The sequence below is a fragment of the Onychomys torridus genome, chromosome 1 (assembly GCF_903995425.1).
Source record: "Onychomys torridus chromosome 1, mOncTor1.1, whole genome shotgun sequence".
Classification (NCBI taxonomy): domain Eukaryota; kingdom Metazoa; phylum Chordata; class Mammalia; order Rodentia; family Cricetidae; genus Onychomys; species Onychomys torridus.
The window spans coordinates 10956636-10974447 of NC_050443.1; the positions used below are offsets into that span (position 1 = coordinate 10956636).

At 51.4% G+C, this 17812-nt stretch overlaps 2 protein-coding genes across 6 annotated transcripts; one reads left to right on the top strand and one right to left on the bottom strand.

Moving 5' to 3' along the window:
* Positions 1–3588: 3588 nt before the first annotated feature.
* On the bottom strand, positions 3589–6087 carry Bloc1s3 (biogenesis of lysosomal organelles complex 1 subunit 3). Its single transcript, XM_036183466.1, has 2 exons — positions 5984–6087; positions 3589–5243 (listed from the first exon to the last, which is right to left on the bottom strand). The coding sequence occupies exon 2, from the start codon at positions 5232–5234 to the stop codon at positions 4644–4646; it is 591 nt and encodes a 196-aa protein (XP_036039359.1). The 5' UTR covers positions 5235–5243; positions 5984–6087; the 3' UTR covers positions 3589–4643.
* Positions 4955–17358, top strand: Trappc6a (trafficking protein particle complex 6A). Of its 5 annotated transcripts, XM_036183421.1 has the most exons (9): positions 4958–5331; positions 5874–6086; positions 6219–6571; positions 6809–6925; positions 15493–15560; positions 15692–15809; positions 16221–16304; positions 16415–16508; positions 17108–17358. In XM_036183421.1, exons 3-9 carry the CDS (start codon positions 6488–6490, stop codon positions 17137–17139), a joined length of 597 nt encoding a protein of 198 aa, XP_036039314.1. In that variant the 5' UTR covers positions 4958–5331; positions 5874–6086; positions 6219–6487; the 3' UTR covers positions 17140–17358. The 5 variants fall into 5 exon arrangements, with proteins under 5 accessions (XP_036039340.1, XP_036039314.1, XP_036039324.1 ...); XM_036183447.1 differs by lacking the exon at positions 16415–16508 and having other exon boundaries at positions 4955–5331; XM_036183431.1 differs by lacking the exon at positions 5874–6086.
* Positions 17359–17812: the final 454 nt, after the last annotated feature.

Consider the following 17812-nt stretch of genomic DNA (forward strand, 5'->3'; position numbering starts at 1 on the left):
GTGTGTGTGTGTGTGTGTGTGTACGTAGTATATGCACACAGTGTAATCACATGTGCACACGAGGAGGCCAGAGTAGCTTGCTGACATCCTCTTCTGTTCCCACCCCCCATTGCCTTACTGCTTTGAGACCGGGTCCCACTGAACCAGATGTTTGCCCTTCTGCTTGGCTGGCTCTCGGCATCTACTGTCTCCCCCACCCCCAAAGCTAGGGTTACAGGCATATGCAGCTATGCCTGGGTTTTTACATGTGTGCTGAGGATTGGGACCCAGATTTGCATGCTTCTGAAGCAAGTGCTCTTAGCCACTGATCCTTTTTCTCAGTCCCTCTCACCTCTGTTCTTGACTAGCTGAGCATCCTGGTTTTTCCCACCTCCTGGAGTGGTGGTTCACGCCTGTAATCCAGAACTTGGGAGGCTGAGGCAGTAGGATTGCTGAGCGTTTGTGGTCACCTTAGGCTACATAGTGGTGTATCAGCACCTGTCTCAAAACGAAACAAAACCCTCACCACCTCTTTCCATGAAGCTTATACTTGTGCTAGTGAAGGAAGACAGCTGCAAACAAAAGAAATAAACACAAGGTGCAGAGGCAGCCATCTTAGCCCCTTGTCCTGTGGCTGTGATAAAATGCCTTGATAAAGGGGTTTATCCTGGCTCACAGTTTTGGGGGTGCAGTTCATCATGGAGGGAAAGTTGATGTTGTAGGGGCTTGAAGTAGTTGGTCACATTGCATCCACAACGGGAAGCAGAAAAGGATGAAGGCTTGCTCTACCTGGTCCAGGATCCCAGCCAGGGGATGCTGCCACCCATAGTGGGCAGATATTCCTGCTTCAGGTAAGGAAATGAAGATAATCCCCCACAGGTATGCCCAGAGGTGAGTCTCCTGGATGATTCCAGGTTCTGTCGACAACCAACCGCAGCTCTTAGGGACATGCACATGCACGCTCCTTTATGTCTTTCTCTTACCATCATGCTTAAAGTCTATATTAAAATTCCCTGGCCAGGTGGTGGTGGCGGCAGCGGAGCGCGCCTTTAATCCCAGCACTCGGGAGGCAGAAGCAGGCGGATCTCTGTGAGTTTGAGGCCGGCCTGGTCTACAGAGAGAGTTCTAGGACAGCCAGAGCTACACAAACTGTTCCGAAAAACCAAAACAGGAGTAGATTGGGAAGATGCCTATGGATGAGGACCTGGGTTCAAGTCCCCAGCACCCATGTAAATCTGGGTGCAGCAATGCATGCCTGTAACCCTGGTGCTGGGGGAACAGAAACAGGAGAATCCAGGGGCTGGATGGCTCATGGGTCTAACCAAAACAGCACATTCCAGGTTCAGTAAGGGAGAGGTCTTGTCTCAAAAACTAAGGTGCCTAGGTATGGCTGCATGCTCCCATAGCCGAAGTCCCGTGGACTGAAGGGCTGGCTGGCTGCCCTCTAGCCTTGTCCCAGTTTAGGGAGAAGGGGATCCCTAAGGCTTCCAGCCCAGCCAGTCCAGCTAAAACTCTGAGCTCCAGGCTTGGTGAGAGACTGTCTCAAGTAATAATAATAACAACAATTAATAATAATAACACCAATAATGTGCAGGCTGAGGATGGCATGCCTGTTATGGAATATTATTTTAAGGTGTGTTACTTTGTTATGTTGCATTTGTGTAACTCTGTGAAGCTGTGTTACTTTGCCTGTCTAAAACACCTGATGGTCTAATAAAGAGCTGAACGGCCAATAGCAAGGCAGGAGAAAGGATAGGCAGGGCTGGCAGGCAGAGAGGATATATAGAAGGAGAATCTGGGAGAAAACAAGTAGCCAGATGCGGGGCCGGCATCACAGTGGAGGGAGTGAACTTGAAGATGGAGATCTGGTAAGAGGTTCTGGGACACTCCATAGCAGGGGTGACAAGTCCCCCCCATTGGGTGATTTGAATGTATACCTGACAGCACTTACCCAGAATCTGTGCACTGATTTTCCTTATTTCTTTTTCGTGGCTTATCGGCATAGCAGAGAACTTCCAGTGACGTGAAAGATGCTCAGAGTGGGTACCTGGGGCTGGAGGGATGGCCCAGTGTGAAGAGCACTGGCTGCTCCTGCAGGACTCAGCACCCACGGGATAGCCCACAAGCCCCTGGGACTCCAGTTCTGGGGAATCTCATGCCTTCTTCTGGCCTCCACGGCACCCTCACCTTCACTCATGTGCACAAGCACACACAGATACATGCACACACACACTTGAAGATAATAAATACAGCGGCCGCGGTGATGTGCATCTTTAATCCCAGCACTGGGGGGGCAGAGGCAGGTGACTCTGAGTTCAAGGCCAGCCTGGTCCATAGAACAAGATCCAGCATAGTCAGGACTACACAGAGAAATCCTGTCTTGAACCCTAGCCCCCCCCCCAAAAAAAAAGAGTTGTTAAAATAAACTTTCCTTTGAAAACACTTATTTGTGATGGGCTCAGATACACATGTGTCACAGCATATGTGTGGAAGCCAGAGGGAAGTTTGGAGGCTGGTTCCCTCCCACTATGGGTTCTTAGTTATCAGCCTTGGTGGCAGGCACCTTATCCTATGAGCCATCTCTCCAGCCTTAACCTTGCCTTTTGTTTTGTTTTGTTTTTTGAGACAGGGTTTCTCTGTAGCTTTTAAAGCCTGTCCTGGCTCTGTAGACCAGGCTGGCCTCGAACTCACAGAGATTCACCTGACTCTGCCTCCAGAGGGCTGGAATTAAAGGCGGTGCCACCACTACCCAGTAGCCTTTTCTCTTTTTTTGTTGTTGTTGTTGTTGGAGCTGAGGACCGAACCCAGGGCCTTGAGCTTGCTAGGCAAGCGCTCTACTACTGAGCTAAATCCCCGCCTTTTATCTCTAGAAGTTGTTTTTTAGGGTAGTTTGTCAGAACAACCCAAAGCTAAGGAAATCATGCTGTCCTGTGAACCAGGACCTTTGCTTGTGCTGTTCTGGAACCTGCACCTTCTCTTGAGCCCACTCCCATTTCACCTACCTCCAGAGCCTTCACCTCAGGTCCCTGGGAAGGTCATGTGATCACCCTCTCCCAAGACTGGGCCACCTGGAGCCCATTACACCTCCCCAAAGTGCATGCCATTCTTTAAGACTCTATTCACAGCTGGGCGGTGGTGGTGCACGCCTTTAATCCCAGCACTGGAGGCAGAGGCAGGCGGGTCTCTGTGAGTTCAAGGCCAGCCTGGGCTACAGAGTGAGATACAGGACAGGCACCAAAATTACACAGAGAAACCCTGTCTCAAAAACAAAACAACCCCCCACAAATCTACTCACAGTGTGTGTATATATATATACACACACACCAACCCCTAGAACTACTTATAGACGATTTTATTCATGTCTCTCCTACTGGGCAGGGCTGCTATTGTACCCCAGCACAAGCACCCCTAAAATAAGTGGATTAACTTAATATACTAAGTGTATTATCAAGGCAAACATGAAGGGCTCTGGTTTTCTTTTTAGTTTTTTAAATTTTATGTGCACTGGTGTTTTGCCTGCATGTATGGATGAGGATGTTGGATCCCCTGGGACTGGAGCTACACACAGATGTGCACTGCCACGTGGGTGCTGGGAGTTGAACCCCAGTCCTCTGGAAGAGCAGCCAGTGCTCTTAAGTGCTGAACCATCTCTCCATCCCCGTGCTCTGATTTTCTAAGAGCCCTTGAGATTTTTATGTGGTGGTGGTGGGGAAGTATGTGCACCAGCGTGCAGGTACCCACGAAGGCCAGCAGGGGGCGTTGGATAAACTGGTGCTGAGGTTACAGCTGGCTGCGAGCTGCCAAGGTGTCGGGAACCAATGTAGGGACTGTCGGTGCCGATACCGCCTCTCCAGGGCCCAGCTTCACCTTCCATAGCTAGGCAGGTGCCTCTGGGACCCTTCTCCGGAGAAACCACCATTCCACTCACCCTCGGCTTAGAAGGGGAGACCCCGGAAGTGACTTCATGGGGAAATGCCCCCTGTCAGAGAGTTTCTCTCCTCCCTCTCCATCCTACAAGTCAGCTTGGGACTGGGATAAGGGGGACCAGGCGATAAGACAAAGGGAGTGCATGTGATAGGGCCAAGAGCGTAAAGTCGGGACGCAAACAAGCGGAAATGAAACTGTGATCCTCAGTGCCCAGAGAGGTCAGAGATCCAGAACCTAACACAGTGGGTGGCAGGTTTTGTGTGGAGTCATGTCTTGTAGCGACCAAAGCACCAGGGGGCGCTGCCCCAGGCAAGTCTAGCTGGGTTCCTTCATCTGGCCACAGGGGCTGCAGGGTGTGTAGGAAGGTCTCCTTGGGTCCGGTGTGGCAGGCATCCTTTGAGGATGTAAACTAGAGGGACCCCCAGCCCCCACCCCGCACCCCAGCCTAGACCCAGGGAGGTTTCACAAGAGAAATCAAAGCCCAGCCTAGCCCCAGAGTAAAGCTTGATTGAGGAAACAGACCAGAGTTGATGTCCACAAAACCTGGACCGAGTTTGGGGGTGGGGATCCCAGAATTGTGCTACGAATAAAACCAGGCCAAACCAAAGAAAATGCCAGGACTCGGCTCCTGTCGGCACAGACCAGAGGCTACCACGCATTGGGGGCCCCGGTGATCCGGAATCACAGAGTCAGGTGCGGGGTAGGAGGGTGGGGAGGACACACACAGTGTCGTCAGCCTAAGCTCTCGATCCCGGGTCCCGCTCCGGCTCGATGCCCGGGACCCCTCGTATGTCCGGCAGCAGGCGACAGCCAGCCACGATGTCCAGGCGCTCGGCGAGCGCGCAGAGGTCCCCGCGAGCCAGGCGCACGCTGTGGGCGGCCGCCAACCCCGTGGCCTGGGCAGCCGCCAGCCTCCCGGCCAGGGCGGCCACGTCGCGGCCGGCACGGCGGTACACGCCGCTCACCGCCGCCGCCACGTCGTGGTCCAGGCGCGTCTGGCTATCGGCCAGCCGGAGCTGCAGGAGCGAGCGCGCAGGCGCTACGACCGGGGTCTCCTCCGTGCCCCACGTCTCCGCCGCCGCGCGCTGCACCACGAGTGGGGGCAGGTCTCCCGGCGCGGCCGTGGGCTCGGGCTCCGGTTCCGAGTCGGTCTCCGCTGCCTCCCCGGCCACGCGGAGCCCCGTGGGGCGGCCGCGCGTCGGGCCCGAGGGGCCCAGGTAGAGCTCCTCCTCCTCCGACGAGGACGCAGACAGTTCCGAGTCGGTCTCCGCCGCTTCCCCCGGCACCACCGTCCCCGGTCTCCGCCGCCGACCCTGGGACGACGCCATGGCGCGGAGCTTGGAGAAGAGGAGCGCGGGGACGTGAGGTCCGGAGTACCAGCCCCGCCACCCCCAGACAATTCCGGCTCGGCCTCAGTCTCCCCTGGTGAGCGCATGGGTTGCAATTCTGCATCTCGGTATCATTCGTGCGCACATCGGGGAAACCGGGAGGACCGGCCAAGCAAAGCTTTGGAACTAGGTCCCGCGAGATGGCTTAAGGGGAGGAAAAGCGCTTGCAGCCAAGCCTGAGGCCGTGAGTTCGACACCCCCCGTCCCAGGAGGGACTTGGTGGAAGGAGAGAACTGGGGCCCGCCAAATTGTCCGCTGAGCTCTCTTGTGCGCGCGCGTGTACACACACACACACACACACACACACACACACGCACGCACACGCGCACACACACACACTCACAGAGTAAGTAAATATAAAATAGCAATAACGCCTTTAATCTCAGCTCCCGGGAGGCAGAAGCAGGCAGATCTCTGTGAGTTGGAGGCCAGCCTGGTCTCCAATAGTCTCAGGCCATCCAGAACTACACACCGAGTCCCTGTCTCAACATAATACTGCCAAAATAATTTTTAAAAAGCTTTGTAGCCAAGAGTTCCCGGCGTCCTCCGGCACTGCCCACACCCTCCACTGTGCTCCAGGCCAGCTCACAGGCAGCAGAGGCGCCAGGGAGGACCCAGAGCGGACGACCACCCTAGGGGACACTACCCGGGAGTCACCAACACCACAGTCCACACCCAGAAGGCCATACCAGGTCTCCGAAGCTCCGAACCCGAGGGATCCGTCTCCTGGCGGAAGTGAAGGTGTTTCTCCGCGTAGAGTCACATGATCGAGGTCCGGCCAATAGGAAAGCGGTTAGACAAGTGCTTCCGTGTTGTTATTTTGGCTTTTGTTGTTTTATTTATATATATATGATATATATATTATATATATGATAATTCTGTAGGACACGTGAATTTTTTTTTATTTTTATTTTTTTGAACTAGGACTGTCACTTGAGTCAGAGATTCGGCCAATAGGAATGTCCGAAGACACGGAAACAGCGAGGGAAGCGAAGTAAGGGCGGAAGACGCTAACGTGCGCGGCCCACGAAGGGGCTCGATGGGCCCGCCCCCTCGCTTCCTAGTTTCTGCGCTCCCTGTGCCGGCTGAAGGGGCGGAGCCATAGCAGAGCACCAATCAGACCGGTTCTGCCCCCTGAGCGGACCAATGGGAGCCGGAAGCGTCGTCCGGGCGCGCGGGGCTCGAGGAGGCGCATGGCGGACGCGGTGCTGTTCGAGTTCCTGCACACCGAGATGGTGGCGGAGCTGTGGGCCCCGGACCCAGACGCTGGCTCGGGGGTGAGCGGCACGCCGTGGCCTCGGGGGTGGCTTCTCGGTGGAGAAGTGGGGTGCGATCGAGCCTTCCTGGCCCGCCATCGCTGACGTGGAGTGAGATGACTCGGGGCAAGGCGCTCAGCCCGGGCCGAGCCGTTGGTAATTAGGGTAATTGGCTGTTATTAGGCGCGGATGAGGACACGCCTCACCACTCAGTGGGCAACTCAACATCTTAATCTTCCTGTCCTTCCGTTTCCTCAGAAAAAAATGCACCCTAGCAGTACCCCGACTCATCTGTCCCCGCCTGTGTGTGCCCGGAGTGAGCCGGATAAAGTCTGTGATGATCGCATCAGGTCCCAGCACCCAGTGGGACTTTTAGTAAGGCTTTGTTCCAATAGTTAGTAAAGACCCCACCCGGTGATGTGGAGGGTGTTGCTGGGATCACTAAGTATTGTCACCCATAATAGTTCCTACCACTTACGTGTCCCTTTGTGCTGTCCTGGGTCTTCCACCCCATCCCAGCGAGGTCAGCCTGACCCTCCATCTGAGTCATGAAGAGGCTGCTTGCACTGAGGTCCTGCTTGTACTCTGCTCTGTGTCACCGTGACGAGTCTGCAGAGATGGGAACTCGCCGGCTCCTTCTGGCAGCCCCTCCTGCCGCCGCTGCCCTTACTGGGGCCCCACAGCTGAGATGATAGAGTTGGTGGGAGTGAGGCCTGAGCATCAGGTCTCAGAACCTCCCTGACTTTAAACTACATGGCAGCTCTCATGGCTTCCTCTGGATCGTTCCTTGTGGGAGTTCAAGACCTGCTGTAGAGACTGGTCAGCCATCTTTATTATTTTCTCTCTTTTCGTCCCTGATGTCTCCCCCCCATCCCCTAAGCATGTAGTTCTTGAGGCAGGTTTTCACTGTGTAGCCCAGGCTGGCTTCTGGTGAGGTTCCTGCTTCTGTCTGCCTGGAAAGTGCTGGTATAGGGGTGCAGACACAAAACTATACTTTCTCACTCTGTATTCCTTCTCTGACTTGGAAAAAGTGTCTCTGGATCAAACTTTAGCCTTCTGTGTCTGGTTTGTGTGCTGTGCTCCCAGTGTGGTACAGTCGGCCATGCATCCCATCGTGCCTTCGGCACCTGGAGTCAGGGTCTCTCACTTATCTATTCTAATCTCTAACACATGATCCTCCTGCCTACACATCCCAAGTGCTGGGATTGGAGGCACAGATTCTTTTTTTTTTTTCAGAGCTGAGGACCAAGCGCTAGGCAAGCGCTCTACCACTGAGCTAAATCCCCAACCCCCAGGTTCTTTTTAATTACATCTATAATGATTATTTACAAACTTTTTAATTTCCTAAACAGTATGGTATAACTATATAGCAGTGACATTGTATTAGCATTATAATCATCTAGAAAGGATTTACAGAAGGCTGTGTTTATAGATCAGTGGTAGAGCTCCTGTCTAGAATCCCTCAGTGAGAGGCTGGGGTGTGGCTCAGTGGTAGAGCCCCTGCCTAGAATCCCCCAATGAGGGTTTAGGTTCTATCCTCAGCACAACAAAATAAAGCAAGGTCTGTGGAGGAGTGTGTGGGCTATTGCAAACACTCCATTCCATCAGGACTTTTGCAGTTTATCTGGGGAGGTTAAGTGGTCAGGTCTTAGAACAGCGCCTGAGGCAGACAGCTTATCTTGGTTCTCAGGACTGGGGCTTTGGAAGAAGGTCCTTGTTTGGGAAGCTGCACAGTCTCTGGGGACAGTCGAAAACAGAATCAGTCCCTCAGCTCCAGAATTGTCTGTGGTAGGGGTCTGCCTGACCCAGCTGCTCTTTGCTTTGTACAATCCGTCACTTGTCCCAGTATTGATCACATCTTTCCCAGTGTCCTTTCTCTGTGTACTATACCTTCTGTTCTTTTTAACCGTGATCACATGGCCAGCAGGGACAGCCCTAGAAACATGCTGAGTGGCCAGGCTCCATCTGTTCACAGGGGCAATAGAGCCCCTGCTTTATCTCCTCTAGGAGAATAAGAGACTCAGAATGTCAAAGTGGTTTTGGGGGAGGGGGGAAGCTCTGCCATCTCCATGTCTGGTAAGACAGCTGTGGTGGTGGTGTGGAGCTTCTCCTTTGTCCACCTTTCCTGTCCATCCCGCTGCTTTCTGCTGTCTCCTCACTGCAGTCGGATTTTCTTGGGCTGTCAGCTCAGCTTACAAATAACAACATAGAGACTTATTATGAAAGGCTGGCCTTAGCTTAGGCTTGTTTTTGTTTTTTGGGTTTTTTGAGACAGGGTTTCTCTCTGTAGTTTTGGAGCCTGTCCTGGAACTCACTCTGTAGGCCTCCATGTCTCCTTGAGTGCTATGGGCCACAGGAATATGAAATAAGAGATTCAGCTATATATGATAAAGCTATACCTAGAAGGATCAAGGAATACTTCTGGAGAAGTCTAATATCAAGAAATATTTGGAGTTACTCGGCTTTTAATATATCAGCTGTTTCCTGCTATGAATTTTTTGTGTGCTCATAACTTTCCCAAGAACTTATAACAGTGTATTTTACCTAAAAGTCTTCTCTAGCATTCTAGGTTAAAAATGGCAAACAGGACCCGGGTTGTGACAGCACACACCTGTAATCCCAGCACTCGGGAGGCAGAGGCAGGTGGATCTCTGTGAGTTCGAGGCCAGCCTGGTCTACAGAGATAGTCCAGGACAGGCTCCAAAGCTACAGAGAAACCCTGTCTGGGGGGCGGGGGAGGCAAACAGTCTCTCTCCTGACTTAAGGTAAACACCCTTCCAGAGACACTGCGCAAGAGACAGGCACATAGCTTTGTTCCTTGTGCAAATGAAGCTCAGACCCTCCTCTCTCTCAGCCTAAATGGCATTCCAGAGCAGTTGACTCAGAACAAAAGAGTTTTTTGCACACCAGGTGCAATGTAGCTTTGAGACAGGTTTCCTAGCTCCAAGCAGAGTTACCCTGCCCTGCCGGTATATGGCGGCATAGGAAAATAAAGGCAGTTTTATTTTAGTGACTTATAAAATCTTTTACCTAACCAGCTGTGAGATTGTAGTTTGAGCACATTTATGATAGACTCGTAACGGTTCCCCTAACCACTTATAAGAATATATTTTGAGCACATAAGTTCCCTTTCTGACTTATTCCAGGCCTTATCAACCCACCTCTATTCACTCCCCTTTTGGGTTGTGGATGAAGCTGCCTATCACAGTTCTGGCAGGGAGCTTGGAAGCTTTGCTTGGCATTGGAAGGATCAGGCTGTGGGTGAGGCGGAGACAAGAGCTAGGGGCGGGGGGAGCCGAGATGGAGGAGAATGAGGATGAAGAGGTCAGGACAGAAAAGAGTTAGAGTTGTGAGAAGACAGGGGAGAAGGGACCTGGAGGAGGTAAGTGTAAGCATAGAATTGAAGCTGTATAGATAGAATTTAATCTCAGAAGAATAAAGTAGATGGATGACAGAGCTCGGGGTACTTAGATTCTTTTCTCTCAGATTACCTCTGGCCATTCATAGCATCTTCCCAGGACTCTGAGAGAAATCTCATAGCAGGCCCCACAAGGAAATTTCGATGCCCTAGTATCCTCTGCACCTCAGTTATCTCCTCCTACTTCCTCTCTCTGCCTGGAAGTCTTGCCTGTACCTCCTGTCTAGTTATTGGCCATTCAGCTCTTTATTGAACCAATCACAGCAATCCCACAACATTTCCCCCTTTTTGTCTAAGTAAAAAGAAAGGTTTTGCCAGGCGGTGGTGGTGCACATCTGTAATCTCAGCACTCAGGAGGCAGAGGCAGGCGGATCTCTGTGAGTTCGAGGCCATCCTGGTCTACAGAGTGAGTTCCAGGACAGGCTCCAAAGCTACAGAGAAACCCTGTCTTGAAAAACAAAACAAAAAAAGAAAGGTTTTAACTCTAACATAGTAAAATTATATACAATGAGAACAATTATCAGGTAAGAATTACATTCACAGTGTTCAGTCCATTTATATTTTGCATATTCAAAGAAAATACTCTATTATCTATCTTGATGTATTTGAAGTTTTTTACCTAAGCATTTTCTGTCATAACTTTCCATCCTACAGCTGTCTTTTTAGATCTCAAGACATTTTCTAGATAGACAATTTAAGCTCTATGTCTCTCAAACTGAAACACTTTATCTCTCTCTTTTTTTTTTTTTTTTTGAGACAGATTCTCTGTGTAGCTTTGCGCCGTCTTCTTGGAACTCACTTGTTAGCTCAGACTGGCCTCGAACTCACAGAGATCCTCCTGCCTCTGCCTCCCGAGTGCTGGGATTAAAGGCATGCGCCACCACCGCCCAGCACTATAATAGTAGTTTTTAAGGACTAGAACTTTATGTTGCGTTTTTAAATGACCTACATAGGTACAATATCTTAAACATAAGTAGAAACATATATACATAAACAAAAATAACCTTAAATTTGTATCAATATACAAAAATCCATACCAATGTAAAATATCTGAGACTAGTTGTTGCTTTTTTAGTTTGAAAGTAGATTCAGTAACCTGCCCTTTTCTCCTGTCATTTCTATACTCCCCCCTTTTTTTTTCAGACTGAGATCCCTAAATCTAATCTCCTTTGTTTAGCTTCTACCTGACCATTATCAATAACAACTTGTGACCAACCACCCTAAACGATGACAGATATCAATAACCCACCAATGACCAAAAACCACCTACTCCACCTCTTGGGAATGTGAGCATTGTGTTCTCTAGACTGTTTCCTGTTTGGGGTGATGGCATCTTTATGAGACCCTGAGAAAATTGTGATAATGGTCAAGTCCTGGGAGAGCTAACTGTTGTCCAGTCTCATTGATGGGAAAGTGAAGGACTTATCTGAAGTCCTGGCTGGACAGTCTGTGAGGCTGGACCATCTCAGCTAGCAACTTTGAAGTTGTTCTGAATGTAGAGTTTTGAGGAAACACAGGCATTCTGAGAGGCTGGATCACTTGGGCTACTTGTCTTTTTTGGTGTCTGGTCCTTTTATTCCGAAAACAAACAAACTTCCAAAGGTAACATATATCTGCATTAACACAAGTATGGAATGTGCGGTGTGCAGACCAGTTAAAGATTATTTTTTGTTCTATTTTTGAGCAGATAAAAGACATCTGTCAACTTTATAAGTCCACTTGGACTGCTTATCCAAACTAATATAAATCTCCATCCATGCCATATGAAAGGATGGCATGTAGTAAGTCACGAGGACTCTGTAGTCAATGACTGTGGCCAAGATTTTCAGGGGACCTTCCTCAATTAAATTTGATCTTTATTAATTTTGAAGAGCCATAACTTTTTGTTTCCTGTGGAAACAAAGACATAACCTCTTCCTCAACACAAGGGTTTGTTTGTTTGTTTTAAGATTTTTTTTTTTTAATTTATTACATATAGAGTGTTCTGTCTGCTTATATGCTTGCAGGCCAGAAGAGGGCATGAGGTCTCTTCATAGATGGTTGTGAGCCACCATGTGGTGCTGGGAATTGAACTCAGGACCTCTGGAAGAACAGTCAATGCTCTTCACCTCTGAGCCATCCCTCCAGCCCCACAAGGTATTTTTGACTTCCATTTTGAAGTGAAGACATTCTTAAACTATATAGGTTGGTTTAATGTAGCAGTTTCCATAATCCAGGGTCTCTCAGCCGCTATTATTTTGTGTACACAGCATTAAAAAATTCAAATTTAACAAAAGCACCATTTAAGGTCCAAACTCCCTGTTTTTTTAAAATATTACTTTACTCCCTCTTTACAGATTTTACTTTATTATTTTTAACTATTTTTCCTATGACTGTCCATATGCCCGTGTCTTTCTGTTTTCTTTTTCCCAGCACCTAAGCACCTTTTTAAGCATACTATTCTTTTTAGAGGTTTTCTGTGTCTGGACCTGGCTTTCTGTGTGTCTGTTGTGTTCTTTGACTGTGAGACCAATCTTAAACTTATACTGCCCCAGCTCTGGGAAGTTGTGAGTCCACTTTGCAGAGTCCCCGCAAGCCGAGAGGCCCAGGCAGCGACTGTGATTGGGGCGGTGCTGGCTGCTGTGACTTCTCGTTTTGTGTGTTTGCACCCTGTGCTGGAGCACCAAGTGTCTTTCTCTGTCCCATCAGCCAGCTCCCAAATAATGACACGGAGGCTTTTTATAAATTATGAAAGCATGGGCTTCACTTAGGCTTGTTTTCAACCAGGTCTTATCACTTAAATGGGCCCATTTCTATTAATCTACGATCTGTCATGTACGGCCCATCCTGCTTCCTCTGTGTCTCCAGATATCCTCCACACACGCCTGCATTATCTCCTCTTAGTTCCTCTCTCTGCCCGGAAGTCCCGCCTATACCTCCTGTCTAACTTTTGGCCAATCAGCTCTTTATTAAATCAATCACAGCAATATGTCTTCATGCAGTGTGCAACTATCCCATAACACCTCACCCCTGAACCCGTGACCCAGCCACTCCGGTCTGTTCAGGTCAGCAACTGCTTAATTGACCCTTGCCCAGGGACAGGCAGAGGGAGCCAGTAGTGACAACGGCTGTGTCTGTCACCATCCCTAAGTAGGGAGTGCCTTGAGCTTCATTGTACATGTGGGTAACTGAGGCCACTGTATCTAGGTCACACATCCAGCACATTTTGTGAAAGGAAAACTTGAACTTGCTAGCGACCCCTCTGACCCCTCTCCCTTCCCAACTCGGCTGGTGGGCCTGCCCTATGTCTGCAACCAGGAAGCCTGGGCCACAGAAGGTTGGACATTCCTTGTAAAACTCCTGAGCAGGGACACCTTTATTCCCTAACAGTAGAGCTGGCTCTGCCTCCAGGAATTGAGTGGCCACCAGGGTCCCCAGGCTTGCCAACCATGGGCTATTCTAGGTTCTGGAGCTTTGGAACATAACCACCTCCTTTACAGGGTTCTGCTCCAGGTAATGGCTTCTTTCACATTGGCCACAGGCTAGCACCTCTTCTGATGGACACAAATGCACACCCCATGTGCACGGTGCTACAGTAAGGCTTACGAGGTGGTTTGAATGCCCCTGGCCCCTTCCCTCACCCATAAGGATCCCAGGGGACTGCTGCTAAGGCTACCTTCCTTTCATGAAAAAGAAACTGAGGCACAGACATTCTGTGCCACCCCATCTCCCTGGTCCCTCTACATGCGGGAAGTGCGAGGGTACAGTACCAGCCCAAGGGGGCAGATGTGACAGGATCCCCCACATGTCACCCTGCAGGTCAGCAGCATCTGTCTTCTGCATATATGATCTGCCACCAAAGCCATCCTCTCTTCCTAGGCTGGAGGGAGCCAGCAGAGCACTCCACCATCTTCCTGTGGGAAGGTGTGTCTTTTCTGCCCGTTTGGGTGAGGCCTGGCTGCTCAGTGATGTGTTCTTACTACATTTATTTATTTTGTAAGGAACAGGCCACGGCATGAGTGTGAAGATCACATACAGCTTGTTGGTTTTGAAACAGTCTTGCTCTGTAGCCCTGCTGTCCTGGAACTCACGCAGTAGCCCAGGCTGGCCTCAAACTCGGATCCACCTGCCTCTGCCTCCTGAGTGCTGGGGTTAAAGGCGTGCGCCACTGTGCTTGGTCAGAAATCAGCTACAGGTAGTCAATTCCCTCCTTCCAAGTGAGACCCCAGAACATAACTCAGATCGTCAGTCTCGGCATCTAGCAACTTGACCCACTGGGCTGTTTTGCTGGTTTGCTTCAATGTTTCCATTTTTTTTATATTTTGGGGTTTTTTGTTTGTTTTCTTTTTTTTTTCTTTTTCTTTTTCTTTTTTTTTTTTCTTTTTTTTTTTTTTTTTTTTGAGACAAAGTCTCTCTATTATGTAGCTCTAGCTGTCCTGGAACTCACTATGTGGACCAGGCTGGCCCTGAACTCACAGAGATCTACCCACCTCTGCCTGCAGAGTGCTGGGATTAAAGGTGTATTCTGTTGCTGGGTGGTGGAGTTCAAGGCCAGCCTGGTCTACAGAGCGAGTCCCAGGACAGCCAGGGGTACACAGAGAAACCCTGTCTCAAAAAAAAAAAAAAAAAAGTGTGCACTATCATGCCCAGCTTTTGGGGGTCGGCGGCGGAGACAGGGTCTTCGGATATAGCCCAGCTGGCCTCAGGTTGTGATTCTTCTACCTCAGCCCCCCAAGTGCTGGGTTCATAGGTGGTACTGCCATGCCTGGCTAACACCTGGATTTGAAACATAGATGCCCTTTACCCAGGCCCCCCTGCACTGAGCTGGCACGGAGATTTGGTGTATTGAGGTGTGATTGGATACAAGGTCTCAAGCATACCTTACTGCCGAGCCACGCCTCCAACCCTCTTCTGTAACTGTGTGAGACGGCCCTGTGTAGCCCAGGCTGGTTTCAGCTCACTGTGGTTGAGAATGACCCCATGCTCCTGGTCCTTACACCTCTGCTCCCCAAATTTTGGGACTATAGGAATACCCCACCATACTTGCCTTAAATGTTTTCCTCAAGATAAGGTTCAGCCAAGTTGCCCACACTGGACATGAATGTACTCTGTCGTCAGGCACACCATTGGCCTTCCTGCCTCAGCCTTCCAAGTAGCTGGGATAACGGGTCTGCAGTGGCCTGGGGCAGCTTCTTAACCCTTCGGAGCCTGTTTCCACCCATAGAGTGCAGCCTGCCTTAGCTCCCCAAGGTTGAACACAAACAGTGTTCCCATGAGCACCTGGAACAGCGTGCCTGCTCAGCCCAACCCCTCCCTTCTCTGGTTGGGTATTTGTGCCAGCCACTGATGGCCTAGTTGAACTTGGCAGCTAGTCCCCAACCTCACAGGGACAACATGGGGTCAGGGACAGACAAGAAGGCTGGGCCAGGGGACTACCTGGTCAGAAGACCAGGATCAGATAGAAGGATCTGGAAGCTGAGCTTTCCTGGCCAAGGAGAGAAACCTGCACAGCTTCCTCCTGAGTCTCCCTTTCCTGGCCTTCTAGGGAAAGAAGAAGAGCCTGTCAGTCCTGGAGGGCCTGGGCTTCCGTGTGGGCCAGGCTCTGGGTGAGAGGTGAGAGCCAGCCACACCTGCCTTCCTCTACTGATGTTGGGGTTCCTGCTGTCAAGACCTGGGGTGGGGAAGGTTTCATGGGCCCACGCATGTACTGGATGGGCCTGGCTTCATTCCACATCCTCATCCAGGCTGCCTCGGGAGACGCTGGCCTTTAGAGAGGAGCTGGATGCCCTCAAGTTTCTGTGCAAAGACCTGTGGGCTGCCATGTTCCAAAAGCACATGGATGGACTCCGCACCAACCACCAGGTGGGTGTGTGAGCTGGCCTCCAGGTTGGGAGCAGTGGAAACCCCACAAGGGAATGCCACAGCGGGCCCCCTGGGGACTTGGGAGGCAAGAACCATAGATTGCCTTTATAATCTGCCCCTTCTCCTTGGAGCCCTTCAGGGAAGCCAGGTCTGCAGTGGGGTGGCAAGGCTGTTTCTTCAGCCTGCCTGTCAGGAGTGAGCCCTCCGCAGGCTGGACTTGGTGATTCCTGTCCCAGGCTGTGGTAGAGTCTCCATTGAGCACCCACACCGTGCCCACTCCCTGTCATTGCTTCATGGCCCAGGGCATCTGGCACTCCTGGGTACCCAGGTCCCTGCAGCTCTGCAGGATTGGGTGCTCGGGTCCTTCCCTCGGTCAGTGCGCAGCCCCATCAGCCTTTTTTCTGTCACCAGGGGACCTACGTGCTGCAGGACAACAGCTTCCCCCTCCTGGTCACCATGGGCTCGGGGTCACAGTATCTAGAGGAAGCTCCCAAGGTATTGGGGGCGGTACAGGACACGCCTATCTGCCCTCCCCCTGCTAGGCCTCTCCTGGGGCTCGGGGCTCGCCTCCCCTCTTCCCACAGTGGTCTGTGTCCTCACCCTAGTTCCTGGCCTTCACCTGCGGCCTTCTGTGCGGCGCCCTCCATACACTGGGCTTCCAGAGCCTGGTCACCGCCTCTGTGGCTGCCCTGCCCGCCTGTAAGTCACTGGGGAAGGGGTGCTTTGCATCCCTTAAATGTGGTGTAGGCTTTGGGGCTTCCCCATCCCTGGTCCCCCATCAGTGTTGGGAAGGGGAACCAGATTATTCCATCTGACATGGAATTTGAGGCCCAGAGACCACTAACATGAGCACATCCATGTACCCAGCTTGTGTCCCTGCGGTACCTCTAAGGGTAGAGGGTAGCACAGGACCCAGTGGGACATCTTAGACACCCTGGCCAGGCCCCCAATGGCTCTAAAGAGTAGCAACTCACCGCCCATCTGCTGTTATGGTGACCCCATAGGGCACTGCTGGGCCTGAGCCCTGCCCCCCAGTGGGCAGCTGCTACCCCCTCCTTGCCACTGTGGGGACTTGTGAAGAATGAGCAGGACATGTCAGGAGCTTAGGCCAGCCCTCTTACCTCCTACATGTTCAGCTATCTGGGCTCCTCCGTGATCTGTGATGCATGCCACTTGGGTGGGGGTGGTACCCCCGTGACCCACTCCAGGCCTCCCCAGGCTGTTGGTTCAGGTGAGCAGCCAGCCTGCTGACAGGCTTCCCGTCCCAGCCCCAGTTCAAGGTGGCCCTTCCCTTCCAGGTAAGTTCCAGGTGGTGATCCAGAAGTCCTGAGGACCCCAGGCTTGCCCTGCCTGACCTTGGCCCTGTCCAAGTGGTCACCTTTGCAGGTGGCTTTGAAGCTGCAGTTCACAGGCTCTGAGGTGATCGCATGCTTCAGACGAGGGGATGAAAGGAGGCAGAAGGGCCCAGTGACTTTGGAATGGGCATGGAGGGACATTAAGGCATCCGCCACCAAGACGGCAAGTGCTCAATAAAGTTCGTGGAAACAGACCTGTGCCGTGACTGTCACGTGTTCCTCTGCACCCACCCCCACCCTCAACACCTGGCCCAGCAGGACACGGTGAATGCAGCCTCACTACCGCCTCCTGGTTGTGTCCTGTAGCATCTGGGGCCCGGCTCTGCAGCCCACTGCTGTGTGGAGGCACCCAGGACTGCAAACTGAGACCCCAGTGGAAGGAACGAGGACCGCTGCTCTTGTTAATTTGTAATTCTGTGCATGTCTGCTGAATCCAGTCCTCTGCAAGAGCAGCATGCACTGTTAACTACTGAGCCATCGTTCCAGTCCCCAACCCTCAAGACAAGGTCTCTCCCACTGGACAGGACAGATGGTTGAGAGGTTACAAGGGCTGGTTGCTCTTGCTGAGGACCCAGGTTTGAGTCCCAGCACCCACATAGTGGCTTACAACCATCCATAACTACTTCCAGAGGATTTGAGAAGCCCTGT

What these genes read in the sequence shown, in the direction of transcription:
- Bloc1s3 (XM_036183466.1), bottom strand. Translation starts at nt 5,234, where the DNA reads ATGGCGTCGTCCCAGGGTCGGCGGCGGAGACCGGGGACGGTGGTGCCG.
- Trappc6a (XM_036183421.1), top strand. Translation starts at nt 6,488, where the DNA reads ATGGCGGACGCGGTGCTGTTCGAGTTCCTGCACACCGAGATGGTGGCG. An exon ending in GGCCAGGCTCTGGGTGAGAG is followed by an intron (nt 15,561 to 15,691) that starts GTGAGAGCCAGC and finishes ATCCTCATCCAG; the next exon opens with GCTGCCTCGGGAGACGCTGG. An exon ending in GACTCCGCACCAACCACCAG is followed by an intron (nt 15,810 to 16,220) that starts GTGGGTGTGTGA and finishes TTCTGTCACCAG; the next exon opens with GGGACCTACGTGCTGCAGGA.